This window comes from Pecten maximus, unplaced genomic scaffold, assembly GCF_902652985.1.
Source record: "Pecten maximus unplaced genomic scaffold, xPecMax1.1, whole genome shotgun sequence".
Classification (NCBI taxonomy): domain Eukaryota; kingdom Metazoa; phylum Mollusca; class Bivalvia; order Pectinida; family Pectinidae; genus Pecten; species Pecten maximus.
Window position 1 is genome coordinate 382 of NW_022981868.1, and position 16046 is coordinate 16427.

Sequence of the window (16046 nt, forward strand, 5' to 3'; positions counted from 1 at the left end):
ATATCAGAAACATCTCACTTCAGACTAAAGTCGTTGAATCAGTTGTCACTCTGATATCAGAGACATCTCACTTCAGACTAAAGTCATTGAATCAGTTGTCACTCTGATATCAGGACATCTCACTTCAGACTCAAGTCATTGAATCAGTTGTCACTCTGATATCAGTGACATCTCACTTCAGGCTAAAGTGATTGTATCAGTTGTCACTCTGATATCAGGACATCTCACTTCAGGCTAAAGTCATTGAATCAGTTGTCACTCTGATATCAGGGACATCTCACTTCAGGCTAAAGTCGTTGAATCAGTTGTCACTCTGATATCAGGACATCTCACTTCAGACTAAAGTCATTGTATCAGTAGTCACTCTGATATCAGTGACATCTCACTTCAGGCTAAAGTCATTGAATCAGTTGTCACTCTGATATCAGGGACATCTCACTTCAGACTCAAGTCATTCAATCAGTTGTCACTTGATATCGGGGACATGTCATGATCACTTTAGGTTAAATCTATTTAAATCAATAGACTCAGTTGGCAGCCTGGATTTATGCAGGACATCTCACTTCATGTTAAAATCACAGACTGAGTTGTCACCTTGATATCAGGGATATCTCATCTCATGTTAAAATCTTAGAAACCTTTGTCACCACATCATCGGGTACAAATGTATATCAGATCTACAATGTCTATACTTGAATATTTACATCTCTCTGTCTTTAGCTTAGTAAACTCTGTCTATGAATAAATTAGTGTAAACACAGTGAAAAAAGGCTCAGCGGACTAATAAGCGTTGGAACAGAATTATTTCGTCATCTATTTGTGACGTTACCAGAACGTCAACTAGACGGTGCCATTTTTAAAGGACTCATCAACATAATTTTAGCGTTTTCTCCTGTGACTGATGATCTCTGCTCAAAAAGCTAACATCAAATGAGTTTTTTGTCAAAAACTAAACTAAATTTAACTTCTCCACGAGGAAAGTTAACAACAAAAGTCAGAAGCGTAGAGGTCCTAGAGAACATTTGACCTCGTAACTACTAAATCTGTGTCAATCCACCCTGTGCCTGACAACCATAGTTAATCTGAGACAGAATTTATGGATTGTGAATAGATCAATTAATTAAATACGTTTAAGCATTGATGTCATTTTTTTTTGTTTCATCTTCTTACAGAAGTTTGCAAACAAAATGTTTTTCATACCCCGATGAAACTAAAACATAATTGACATCAACGCTTATAATTAATTTTTGAAAATAATTTTCTAATTCAAAACATGTTTTATGTACAATTTTACTGGTTTTATATGGGATTCTTTTTCTCAAATCAATAAGCAACGTCAATTGTCGTATTGTGACGTCACATTTTTTGCGCCGTTCTCAGAATATTTTTCATAGTGGTATAAAAAAAATCTCAACAAATCAGAAAGCCACATTCTGCGTACAAACAATGGAAAATTAATTATAAAAGGTATGAAACAAAAATGTTGAGTTGTTTCTTTTAATTTTGTTAACAAAACTGGTGTCTTATAATTAACATTGATTCACAGTTGACAACATATTCTATGGAGCGCTAATGCGCTTACCATAGGAAATATTCGTTGCCAACTGCAGCAACACTGCCGTATACGCAGTCGAAATGAGGTACAATCCTTAATTATACTTTACAGGGTACACTTTTTGATGGCCGGATCTTTCCTCATTAATCATAAGAAGCTCGACCATGATGGTGGGAGTCAAGCTGAAGCTCCCACGTTTGAAATGGACTTTTCTAAAGATAAATTAACGTTTCACAAGGCATCCGTGGATATCAGGTCAGTCATCTAACGCAAAACAATTATCATGTGTTGTGGTAGGGGACATGTATTGTATCATGACTAGACAATGTGTTGTGATAGGGGACATGTATTGTATCATGACTAGACAATGTGTTGTGGTAGGGGACATGTATTGTATCATGACTAGACAATGTGTTGTGGTAGGGGACATGTATTGTATCATGACTAGACAATGTGTTGTGGTAGGGGACATGTATTGTATCATGACTAGACAATGTGTTGTGGTAGGGGACATGTATTGTATCATGACTAGACAATGTGTTGTGGTAGGGGACATGTATTGTATCATGACTAAACAATGTGTTGTGGTAGGGGACATGTATCATGACTAGACAATGTGTTGTGGTAGGGGACATGTATTGTATCATGACTAGACAATGTGTTGTGGTAGGGGACATGTATCATGACTAGACAATGTGTTGTGGTAGAGGACATGTATTGTATCATGACTAGACAATGTGTTGTGGTAGGGGACATGTATCATGACTAGACAATGTGTTGTGGTAGGGGACATGTATTGTATCATGACTAGACAATGTGTTGTGGTAGGGGACATGTATTGTATCATGACTAGACAATGTGTTGTGGTAGGGGACATGTATCATGACTAGACAATGTGTTGTGGTAGGGGACATGTATTGTATCATGACTAGACAATGTGTTGTGATAGGGGACATGTATTGTATCATGACTAGACAATGTGTTGTGGTAGGGGACATGTACTGTATCATGACTAGACAATGTGTTGTGGTAGAGGACATGTATTGTATCATCATGACTAGACAATGTGTTGTGGTAGGGGACATGTATTGTATCATGACTAGACAATGTGTTGTGGTAGGGGACATGTATTGTATCATGACTAGACAATGTGTTGTGGTAGGGGACATGTATCATGACTAGACAATGTGTTGTGGTAGGGGACATGTATTGTATCATGACTAGACAATGTGTTGTGGTAGGGGACATGTATCATGACTAGACAATGTGTTGTGGTAGGGGACATGTATTGTATCATGACTAGACAATGTGTTGTGGTAGGGGACATGTATCATGACTAGACAATGTGTTGTGATAGGGGACATGTATCATGACTAGACAATGTGTTGTGATAGGGGACATGTATTGTATCATGACTAGACAATGTGTTGTGGTAGGGGACATGTATTGTATCATGACTAGACAATGTGTTGTGGTAGGGGACATGTATTGTATCATGACTAGACAATGTGTTGTGGTAGGGGACATGTATTGTATCATGACTAGACAATGTGTTGTGGTAGGGGACATGTATCATGACTAGACAATGTGTTGTGGTAGGGGACATGTATTGTATCATGACTAGATAATGTGTTGTTGTAGAGGACATGTATTGTATCATGACTAGACAATGTGTTGTGGTAGGGGACATGTATTGTATCATGACTATAGACAATGTGTTGTGGTAGGGGACATGTATTGTATCATGACTAGACAATGTGTTGTGGTATAGGACATGTATTGTATCATGACTAGACAATGTGTTGTGGTAGGGGACATGTATTGTATCATGACTAGACAATGTGTTGTGGTAGGGGACATGTATTGTATCATGACTAGACAATGTGTTGTGGTAGAGGACATGTATTGTATCATGACTAGACAATGTGTTGTGGTAGGGGACATGTATCATGACTAGACAATGTGTTGTGGTAGGGGACATGTATCATGACTAGACAATGTGGTAGGGGACATGTATTGTATCATGACTAAACAATGTGTTGTGGTAAGGGACATGTATTGTATCATGACTAGACAATGTGTTGTGGTAGGGGACATGTATCATGACTAGACAATGTGTTGTGGTAGGGGACATGTATCATGACTAGACAATGTGTTGTGGTAGGGGACATGTATCATGACTAGACAATGTGGTAGGGGACATGTATTGTATCATGACTAAACAATGTGTTGTGGTAGGGGACATGTATTGTATCATGACTAGACAATGTGTTGTGGTAGGGGACATGTATCATGACTAGACAATGTGTTGTGGTAGGGGACATGTATCATGACTAGACAATGTGTTGTGGTAGGGGACATGTATTGTATCATGACTAGACAATGTGTTGTGGTAGGGGACATGTATCATGACTAGACAATGTGGTAGGGGACATGTATTGTATCATGACTAGACAATGTGTTGTGGTATAGGACATGTATTGTATCATGACTAGACAATGTGTTGTGGTAGGGGACATGTATTGTATCATGACTAGACAATGTGTTGTGGTAGGGGACATGTATTGTATCATGACTAGACAATGTGTTGTGGTAGAGGACATGTATTGTATCATGACTAGACAATGTGTTGTGGTAGGGGACATGTATCATGACTAGACAATGTGTTGTGGTAGGGGACATGTATCATGACTAGACAATGTGGTAGGGGACATGTATTGTATCATGACTAAACAATGTGTTGTGGTAAGGGACATGTATTGTATCATGACTAGACAATGTGTTGTGGTAGGGGACATGTATCATGACTAGACAATGTGTTGTGGTAGGGGACATGTATCATGACTAGACAATGTGTTGTGGTAGGGGACATGTATCATGACTAGACAATGTGGTAGGGGACATGTATTGTATCATGACTAGACAATGTGTTGTGGTAAGGGACATGTATTGTATCATGACTAGACAATGTGTTGTGGTAGGGGACATGTATCATGACTAGACAATGTGTTGTGGTAGGGGACATGTATCATGACTAGACAATGTGTTGTGGTAGGGGACATGTATTGTATCATGACTAGACAATGTGTTGTGGTAGGGGACATGTATTGTATCATGACTAGACAATTTGTTGTGGTAGGGGACATGTATCATGACTAGACAATGTGGTAGGGGACATGTATTGTATCATGACTAGACAATGTGTTGTGGTAAGGGACATATATTGTATCATGACTAGACAATGTGTTGTGGTAGGGGACATGTATCATGACTAGACAATGTGTTGTGGTAGGGGACATGTATTGTATCATGACTAGACAATGTGTTGTGGTAGGGGACATGTATTGTATCATGACTAGACAATGTGTTGTGGTAGGGGACATGTATTGTATCATGACTAGACAATGTGTTGTGATAGGGGACATGTATTGTATCATGACTAGACAATGTGTTGTGGTAGGGGACATGTATTGTATCATGACTAGACAATGTGTTGTGGTAGGGGACATGTATTGTATCATGACTAGACAATGTGTTGTGGTAGGGGACATGTATTGTATCATGACTAGACAATGTGTTGTGGTAGGGGACATGTTTTGTATCACGACTAGACAATGTGTTGTGGTAGGGGACATGTATCATGACTAGACAATGTGTTGTGGTAGGTGACATGTATTGTATCATGACTAGACAATGTGTTGTGGTAGGGGACATGTATTGTATCATGACTAGACAATGTGTTGTGGTAGAGGACATGTATTGTATCATGACTAGACAATGTGTTGTGGTAGGGGACATGTATCATGACTAGACAATGTGTTGTGGTAGGGGACATGTATCATGACTAGACAATGTGTTGTGGTAGGGGACATGTATTGTATCATGACTAGACAATGTGTTGTGGTAGGGGACATGTATCATGACTAGACAATGTGGTAGGGGACATGTATTGTATCATGACTAGACAATGTGTTGTGGTAGGGGACATGTATCATGACTAGACAATGTGTTGTGGTAGGGGACATGTATCATGACTAGACAATGTGGTAGGGGACATGTATCATGACTAGACAATGTGTTGTGGTAGGGGACATGTATTGTATCATGACTAGACAATGTGTTGTGGTGGGGGACATGTATCATGACTAGACAATGTGTTGTGGTAGGGGACATGTATCATGACTAGACAATGTGTTGTGGTAGGGGACATGTATTGTATCATGACTAGACAATGTGTTGTGGTAGGGGACATGTATCATGACTAGACAATGTGTTGTGGTAGGGGACATGTATTGTGTCATGACTAGACAATGTATTGTGGTAGGGGACATGTATCATGACTAGACAATGTGTTGTGGTAGGGGACATGTATTGTGTCATGACTAGACAATGTATTGTGGTAGGGGACATGTATCATGACTAGACAATGTGTTGTGGTAGGGGACATGTATTGTATCATGATTAGACAATGTGTTGTGGTAGAGGACATGTATCATGACTAGACAATGTGTTGTGGTAGGGGACATGTATCATGACTAGACAATGTGTTGTGGTAGGGGACATGTATCATGACTAGACAATGTGTTGTGGTAGGGGACATGTATTGTATCATGACTAGACAATGTGTTGTGGTAGGGGACATGTATTGTATCATGACTAGACAATGTGTTGTGGTAGGGGACATGTATTGTATCATGACTAGACAATGTGTTGTGGTAGGGGACATGTATTGTATCATGACTAGACAATGTGTTGTGGTAGGGGACATGTATTGTATCATGACTAGACAATGTGTTGTGGTAGGGGACATGTATTATGTATTATGTATTACGGATTATGTATTTATACAACTATACAAGTGTACAAATATACACACCTATTGCCTCAGATGTTGTATGGACATTAAAATCCATCAATAGCGATACCCAAGCAAAGGGGAGATAACTTCTATTGGAAATTGAGGATTGAAGAAAATTATGTTACGAAATAGGTCTTTGGAAGTACGGTGATTTTATCATACATGCACACAGTAAATCAATGGATGGTGGGTAAGATTCATTCGATAACCCTCGATGATTTACTATCTACAATACTGAGGAAATGGCGGGTAGGTAAAACGTGCCAGCTTTATCAAATTTTTACAAAGTGCTCATTTCCTTATTAATGCGAGTTCATCCATCAAAAAACATATCACAATGCTGAGTAATATTCATTTTAAATAGTTAATATAAACAGAGTCAAAATGTGATATATATTGGCGTTGATATTGCTTGTTAGCTCACCTGCCCGAAGGGCAAGTGAGCTTATGCCGTGGCACGGCGTCCGTCGTCCGTCCGTCGTCCGTCCGGCGTCAACTTTCCATTCAAGCAACTTCTTCTCAATAACCAAAAGGCCTAGAGACCTGATATTGGGCCTGTAGCATGCTGGGGTGAAGGGCTACCAAGTTTGTTCAAATGAATGACCTTGACCTTCATTCAAGGTCACAGGAGTCAAAAAGGCTAAAATCTTCAAACGACTTCTTCTAAACAACCAACAGTCCCAGGGAGTTGATATTGGGTCTGTAGCATGCTGGGGTAAAGGGCTACCAAGTTTGTTCAAATGAATGACCTTGACTTTCATTCAAGGTCACAGGAGTCAAAAAGGCTAAAAAAAAATTAGACGACTTCTTCTAAATAGCCAAAAGACCCAGGGACTTGATATTGGGTCTGTAGCATGCTGGGGTGAAGGGCTACCAAGTTTGTTCAAATGAATGACCTTGACTTTCATTCAAGGTCACAGGAGTCAAAAAGGCTAAAATCTTTAAACGACTTCTTCTCAATAACCAAGAGTCCCAGGGAGTTGATATTGGGTCTGTAGCATGCTCGGGTGAAGGGCTACCAAGTTTGTTCAAATGAATGACCTTGACTTTCATTCAAGGTCACAAAGGTCAAAAAGGCTAAAATCTTTAAACGACTTCTTCTCAATAACCAAGAGTCCCAGGGAGTTGATATTGGGTCTGTAGCATGCTGGGGTGAAGGGCTACCAAGTTTGTTCAAATGAATGACCTTGACCGTCATTCAAGGTCACAGGAGTCAAAAAGGCTAAAATCTTTAAACGACTTCTTCTCAATAACCAAGAGTCCCAGAGACCTAATATTTGGCCTGTAGCATGCTGGGGTGAAGGGCTGCCAAGTTTGTTCAAATGAATGACCTTGACCTTCATTCAAGGTCACAGGGGTCAAAAAGGCTAAAATCTTCAAACGACTTCTTCTCAATAACCAACAGTCCCAGGGAGTTGATATTGGGTCTGTAGCATGCTGGGATGAAGGGCTACCTAGTTTGTTCAAATGAATGGCCTTGACCTTCATTCAAGGTCACAGGCGCCAAAAAGGCTAAAATCTTCAAACGACTTCTTCTCGATAACCAACAGTCCCAGAGACCTAATATTTGGCCTGTTGCATGCTGGGGTAAAGAGCTACCAAGTTTGTTCAAATGAATGACCTTGACTTTCATTCAAGGTCACAGAAGTCAAAAAGGCTAAAATCTTTAAACGACTTCTTCTCAATAACCAAGAGTCCTAGAGACCTAATATTTGGCCTGTAGCATGCTGGGGTGAAGGGCTACCAAGTTTGTTCAAATGAATGACCTTGACTTTCATTCAAGGTCACAGGAGTCAAAAAGGCTAAAATCTTTAAACGACTTCTTCTCAATAACCAAGAGTCCCAGAGAGTTGATATTGAATCTGTAGCATGCTGGGGTAAAGGGCTACCAAGTTTGTTCAAATGAATGACCTTGACCTTCATTCAAGGTCACGTCGATCAAGTATGCTTAAATCTTTAAATGACTTTTAGTGAAAAGCCAAAGTGCAGAGAGACATTATATTGGTCCTGTAGCATGCTTTCAAATAACTGCAGGATCCATATATGAAAAGATCACTGCATTGCAGGTGAGCGATTTGGGCCCATTGGGCCCTTGTTTTTAGTTCTTGGGGTACTCAGCTCTCTCATTTACATGACATATCTGAGTTATGGCCTTGTTTTCATTCGGATACTAAGAGGGATGGCTATTCCTCATAAAAACTTTCCCAAAAATACTCGTATATTATTTATAATTTGATAATAGAGGCATTTTATAAGCTATATGTGTCATAGCTACCCTGCCTACATCTGGTCCCAATGTGCCGGCCAGCCTGAGTAGAAGGGGTAGGGACTAATTATATAATGATAATTTCAGGCTAAGGTGTTGTTCCTCCTCTGGATTAGGTTTGCAATACTATAAACGTAGTAATCTGTCACAACAAGTTTGTACAGCTACGCATCATATATTTGCATTCGTACGTAATATTGTAGTAATCTGTCGCATGGGAAACCTGCACAGCTACAATGTAATCTGTCAACCATATTGCAGTACTGCGGTAATCTGTCGCCGCCAGTCCGCACAGCCACAGTATAGTCTGCTATACAATTGGTAGTAATCTGTGAAACTTTGTTTGCACAGCTACACAATTTACTGCCTAAACCAAGAGAGGGAACAGTACCACCAAAAGTGTTAGGCTGAGTCTACCCCATATATGCCAAACATGTTTTTGTTTTTATGTAGTATGATGATTATAGATAGATAACTGGATGTATGTATGGAGTGTAATAGTATTATGTGTAGTAGATTTATATGTGATGATATGAATATGATTAAATGTTGTACATAAACTATCTTCTCGTTATTTGTTCAATTTAAAGTTCTGTTTAATATCATTTCAAATAAAGTTGATGTCATCAACTTGAGCTTTGACTTTATATGAAGATAAGGTCTGTAAATCTACCCATTTAGGCCGTGTAAACTGAGTCAAAGTAAGTGTAACTTCTACAAGTTCTGCTAAGTTCTGGAGTGTCACAAATTAATCACGGGTCCTGTCCCACTCACCAGGGACACCTATTCAAACCCAAGTTAAGGCCATGTCTCTTGTTCCATGTTTTTCAAATAACATTTATTTTATGTGCATGAAAATGCCAATGTATTATAGTAGCAATATGCCATATCATGCATATGGTTAAATATATTTCCTTGGACATAGACTACAGATCCATCTTTTGATTTGTTTAGATGCACTGAAAAATTCATCAGATTCAAGCAACTTGAATGGATGAATTTCACTTGGATTTTCCAAGACGAAAGACACATAAAAGCAAAATATTTTGTCCTTTTGTTTCAAAATATTTTATTGTCAACACAACAAATATAATTAGACAAAGTATTCTTACAAACACATAGAAAATTATTAAACTTTACAGACTAGGTTTAATATTATATATCCTTTCCTGTAGATTATACGAAAATATTGTGACATATAGTTGGAAATACTGTTTTTAGTTCAGATTTATAGCTAGAAATAATTGTTATAGTTCTAGTAGGAGGAATATTTAGGATTCTTTCATTTCTAAAATCATTTGTATTTATGAATGGTTTGATGCTATCATAGAGATATGTAGGTACATATTAATGATTTTATACACAATTGTAAGTTGGTGATAATGATTTCTTTGTTCGGATTCTTATCTTCTTCTGAATAAAGTACATGGTGATTTGTCGTCTTCTTAGTTGTAATCCTTATGGCTCATAAATATGTGATATATGATCAGACCAGGTACCCTTTTTATTAGCTCACCTGCCCGAAGGGCAAGTGAGCTTATGCCGTGGCGCGGCGTCCGTCGTCCGTCCGTCGTCCGTCCGGCGTCAACTTTTCCATTCAAGCAACTTCTTCTCAATAACCAAAAGGCCCAGAGACCTAATATTGGGCCTGTAGCATGCTGGGGTGAAGGGCTACCAAGTTTGTTCAAATGAATAAAGTTGACCTTCATTCAAGGTCACAGGGGTCAAAAAGGCTAAAATCTTTAAACGACTTCTTCTCAATAACCAAGAGTCCCAGGGAGTTGATATTGGGTCTGTAGCATGCTGGGGTGAAGGGCTACCAAGTTTGTTCAAATGAATGACCTTGACTATCATTCAAGGTCACAGGGGTCAAATATGCTTAAAAATCTTTAAACAACTTCTTCTAAATAACCAAGAGACCCAGGGAGTTGATATTGGGTCTGTAGCATGCTGGGATGAAGGGCTACCAAGTTTGTTCAAATGAATGACCTTGACCTTCATTCAAGGTCACAGGAGTCAAAAAGGCTAAAATATTTAAACGACTTCTTCTCAATAACCAAGAGTCCCAGGGAGTTGATATTGGGTCTGTAGCATGCTGGGGTTAAGGGCTACCAAGTTTGTTCAAATGAATGACCTTGACCTTCATTCAAGGTCACAGGAGTCAAAAAGGCTAAAATCTTTAAACAACTTCTTCTCAATAACCAAGAGTCCCAGGGAGTTGATATTGGGTCTGTAGCATGCTGGGGTGAAGGGCTACCAAGCTTGTTCAAATGAATGACCTTGACCTTCATTCAAGGTCACAGGAGTCAAAAAGGCTAAAATCGTTAAACGACTTCTTGTCAATAACCAAGAGTCCCAGAGACCTAATATTTGGCCTGTAGCAGGCTGGGGTGAAGGGCTACCAAGTTTGTTCAAATGAATGACCTTGGCCTTCATTCAAGGTCACAGGAGTCAAAAGGGCTAAAATCTTTAAACGGCTTCTTCTCAATAACCAAGAGTCCAAGAGACCTAATATTTGGCCTGTAACATGCTGGGGTGAAGGGCTCCCAAGTTTGTTCAAATGAATGGCCTTGACCTTCATTCAAGGTCACAGGAGTCAAAAAGGCTAAAATTTTAAACAACTTCTTCTGAATAACCAAGAGTCCCAGGGAGTTGATATTGGGTCTGTAGCATGCTGGGATGAAGGGCTACCAAGTTTGTTCAAATGAATGACCTTGACCTTCATTCAAGGTCACAGGAGTCAAAAAGGCTAAAATATTTAAACGACTTCTTCTCAATAACCAAGAGTCCCAGGGAGTTGATATTGGGTCTGTAGCATGCTGGGGTGAAGGGCTACCAAGTTTGTTCAAATGAATGACCTTGACTATCATTCAAGGTCACAGGGGTCAAATATGCTTAAAAATCTTTAAACAACTTCTTCTAAATAACCAAGAGACCCAGGGAGTTGATATTGGGTCTGTAGCATGCTGGGATGAAGGGCTACCAAGTTTGTTCAAATGAATGACCTTGACCTTCATTCAAGGTCACAGGAGTCAAAAAGGCTAAAATATTTAAACGACTTCTTCTCAATAACCAAGAGTCCCAGGGAGTTGATATTGGGTCTGTAGCATGCTGGGGTGAAGGGCTACCAAGCTTGTTCAAATGAATGACCTTGACCTTCATTCAAGGTCACAGGAGTCAAAAAGGCTAAAATCGTTAAACGACTTCTTGTCAATAACCAAGAGTCCCAGAGACCTAATATTTGGCCTGTAGCAGGCTGGGGTGAAGGGCTACCAAGTTTGTTCAAATGAATGACCTTGGCCTTCATTCAAGGTCACAGGAGTCAAAAGGGCTAAAATCTTTAAACGGCTTCTTCTCAATAACCAAGAGTCCAAGAGACCTAATATTTGGCCTGTAACATGCTGGGGTGAAGGGCTCCCAAGTTTGTTCAAATGAATGGCCTTGACCTTCATTCAAGGTCACAGGAGTCAAAAAGGCTAAAATTTTAAACAACTTCTTCTGAATAACCAAGAGTCCCAGGGAGTTGATATTGGGTCTGTAGCATGCTGGGATGAAGGGCTACCAAGTTTGTTCAAATGAATGACCTTGACCTTCATTCAAGGTCACAGGAGTCAAAAAGGCTAAAATATTTAAACGACTTCTTCTCAATAACCAAGAGTCCCAGGGAGTTGATATTGGGTCTGTAGCATGCTGGGGTGAAGGGCTACCAAGTTTGTTCAAATGAATGACCTTGACTATCATTCAAGGTCACAGGGGTCAAATATGCTTAAAATCTTTAAACAACTTCTTCTAAATAACCAAGAGACCCAGGGAGTTGATATTGGGTCTGTAGCATGCTGGGATGAAGGGCTACCAAGTTTGTTCAAATGAATGACCTTGACCTTCATTCAAGGTCACAGGAGTCAAAAAGGCTAAAATATTTAAACGACTTCTTCTCAATAACCAAGAGTCCCAGGGAGTTGATATTGGGTCTGTAGCATGCTGGGGTTAAGGGCTACCAAGTTTGTTCAAATGAATGACCTTGACCTTCATTCAAGGTCACAGGAGTCAAAAAGGCTAAAATCTTTAAACAACTTCTTCTCAATAACCAAGAGTCCCAGGGAGTTGATATTGGGTCTGTAGCATGCTGGGGTGAAGGGCTACCAAGCTTGTTCAAATGAATGACCTTGACCTTCATTCAAGGTCACAGGAGTCAAAAAGGCTAAAATCGTTAAACGACTTCTTGTCAATAACCAAGAGTCCCAGAGACCTAATATTTGGCCTGTAGCAGGCTGGGGTGAAGGGCTACCAACTTTGTTCAAATGAATGACCTTGGCCTTCATTCAAGGTCACAGGAGTCAAAAGGGCTAAAATCTTTAAACGGCTTCTTCTCAATAACCAAGAGTCCAAGAGACCTAATATTTGGCCTGTAACATGCTGGGGTGAAGGGCTCCCAAGTTTGTTCAAATGAATGGCCTTGACCTTCATTCAAGGTCACAGGAGTCAAAAAGGCTAAAATTTTAAACAACTTCTTCTGAATAACCAAGAGTCCCAGGGAGTTGATATTGGGTCTGTAGCATGCTGGGATGAAGGGCTACCAAGTTTGTTCAAATGAATGACCTTGACCTTCATTCAAGGTCACAGGAGTCAAAAAGGCTAAAATATTTAAACGACTTCTTCTCAATAACCAAGAGTCCCAGGGAGTTGATATTGGGTCTGTAGCATGCTGGGGTGAAGGGCTACCAAGCTTGTTCAAATGAATGACCTTGACCTTCATTCAAGGTCACAGGAGTCAAAAAGGCTAAAATCGTTAAACGACTTCTTGTCAATAACCAAGAGTCCCAGAGACCTAATATTTGGCCTGTAGCAGGCTGGGGTGAAGGGCTACCAACTTTGTTCAAATGAATGACCTTGGCCTTCATTCAAGGTCACAGGAGTCAAAAGGGCTAAAATCTTTAAACGGCTTCTTCTCAATAACCAAGAGTCCAAGAGACCTAATATTTGGCCTGTAACATGCTGGGGTGAAGGGCTCCCAAGTTTGTTCAAATGAATGGCCTTGACCTTCATTCAAGGTCACAGGAGTCAAAAAGGCTAAAATTTTAAACAACTTCTTCTGAATAACCAAGAGTCCCAGGGAGTTGATATTGGGTCTGTAGCATGCTGGGGTGAAGGGCTACCAAGTTTGTTCAAATAAATGACCTTGACCTTCATTCAAGGTCACAGGAGTCAAAAGGGCTAAAATCTTTAAACGACTTCTTTTCAATAACCAAGAGTCCCAGAGACCTAATTTTTGGCCTGTAGCATGCTGGGGTAAAGGGCTCTCAAGTTTGTTCAAATGAATGGCCTTGACCTTCATTCAAGGTCACAGGAGTCAAAAAGGCTAAAATTTTAAACAACTTCTTCTGAATAACCAAGAGTCCCAGGGAGTTGATATTGGGTCTGTAGAATGCTAGGGTAAAGGGCTACCAAGTTTGTTCAAATGAATGGCCTTGACCTTCATTCAAGGTCACAGGAGTCAAAAAGGCTAAAATCTTTAAATGACTTCTCCTCAATAACCAAGAGTCCCAGAGACCTAATTTTTGGCCTGTAGCATGCTGGGGTAAAGAGCTCTCAAGTTTGTTGAAATGAATGACCTTGCCCTTCATTCAAGGTCACAGCAGTCAAAAAGGCTAAAATCTTTAAGCGACTTCCTCTCAATAACCAAGCGTCCAAGGGAGTTGATATTTGGTCTGTAGCATGCTGGGGTGAAGGGCTACCAACTTTGTTCAAATGAATGACCCTGACTCACATTCAAGGTCACGTCGATCAAGTATGCTTAAATCTTTAAATGACTTTTAGTGAATAGCTTAAGTGCCGAGAGACATTATATTGGTCATGTAGCATGCTTTCAAATAACTGCAGGATCCATATATGAAAAGATCACTGCATTGCAGGTGAGCGATTTGGGCCCATTGGGCCCTTGTTAAAAGTTAAACCTAAATGTTTGACAGTCCTGCTGTGTTATTTGATGATTATTAAAGATGAGGATTTGTTTGTTTATGAGTGAATGTTATTGCTACTGTTTTATTAGAATTAAAAAGGAGTTGAAAATGGTTATAGCAAATGCCTAACTAATGTCACAGAAAACAAAAAAGTTAGTCATTAACTTTATCTAGATTAGAGCTTATTTCATCAAAAATGTCACCAAGTTGATTGACAGTTAATCGTAAAAGTCTCTGGGCTGAAATTTAGAGTGGTTTCCACTTAGCATGTTATATTTCAAAATATAATTGTATTTAAAAATATTTTTTTCACAACATTTTAATAATAGTGGCACAGGATCACCCCTTGTTCATAATATATCTGGCATCCTTCTTTTATAATCTGCCGATTATTTCGTCATATCAACTTAAGACTATCATATTCTAATTAGGTGTTTCCTATGATATGGACAATTTTTGTCAGGGGAGACAACTTTGTAAAATAGTCATATCTTCAAAACCTGTGCCTGTGGAAATGTTTTGCATGAATTTGTTGAGTTTTATATTATAATATGATGTTATTTAAATTATGGTTAAAAGCCCTTATCTGAATCATAAGTATTTTCATAGTAATAGCTATGTTCGCTTTTTATTAATTTTTTGGAGAAATGGTGGTTTGAAGATCAAAATTTCCATATTTAAAAAATTCACTAAAAACTCAATTTTGATGATAAACTTGTTCTGATTATTGTTTTGCAATCAGGTGGTGATACTCTTCAATAAAAGTACTCAAAATTACTTCTTGAATATATAAACAAAAAATGGTTGGGCATTGCTACCATCAACTAATTAACCAACCGGTGATGCTTTTCATATGGTGACCATGAATTTTTCAAAATGACACTCTTTCGATTAAGTGGTGCAGGCGACTTATCCACTAATTCTGAGTTAATTTTTACAGATCGTCCGAGTCCTGTAAACAGAAATATGACAACCTGAATGAGTTAGACATCTGTTCACCTGTATTTAACCACAGACGTGTTGTGACTCTGTTTATGTCACAAACAGGGAGACAGGTGTGTGATGTTCTCCTCGACCAAACTGTCCTTCCTGGGGTCGGAAACATTATCAAGAATGAGGTTAGTTAACTGTATGACAGATAGAACTTGTCTAATTCATGTTATTTTAATAAAGACTATAATATTATGACAGATAGAAATCTTCTAATTCATGTTATTTTGATAAAGACTATAATATCATGACAGATAGAAATTGTCTAATTCATGTTATTAGTGGTGATGGGGTGACACCTAAAGGAGTGTCACAGAAGGAATGAAGTGTAGTGAGGGGAGATAACTCTGTTTGAGCACAAAAGGCGGATACAAATAAATAAATTCCCTTCCTTTAGCATTACTACCTTCACTTGCA

At 39.1% G+C, this 16046-nt stretch overlaps 1 protein-coding gene across 1 annotated transcript; it reads left to right on the forward strand.

Moving 5' to 3' along the window:
- Nucleotides 1–1666: 1666 nt before the first annotated feature.
- LOC117320256 (endonuclease 8-like 3) lies at nt 1667–15757 on the forward strand (the record flags this gene model as incomplete). Its single annotated transcript, XM_033874904.1, has 2 exons — nt 1667–1810; nt 15580–15757. Coding segments are annotated over 2 exons (322 nt in total), but the record flags the coding sequence as incomplete, so codon positions are not given.
- Between the last annotated feature and the right edge of the window lie 289 nt (nt 15758–16046).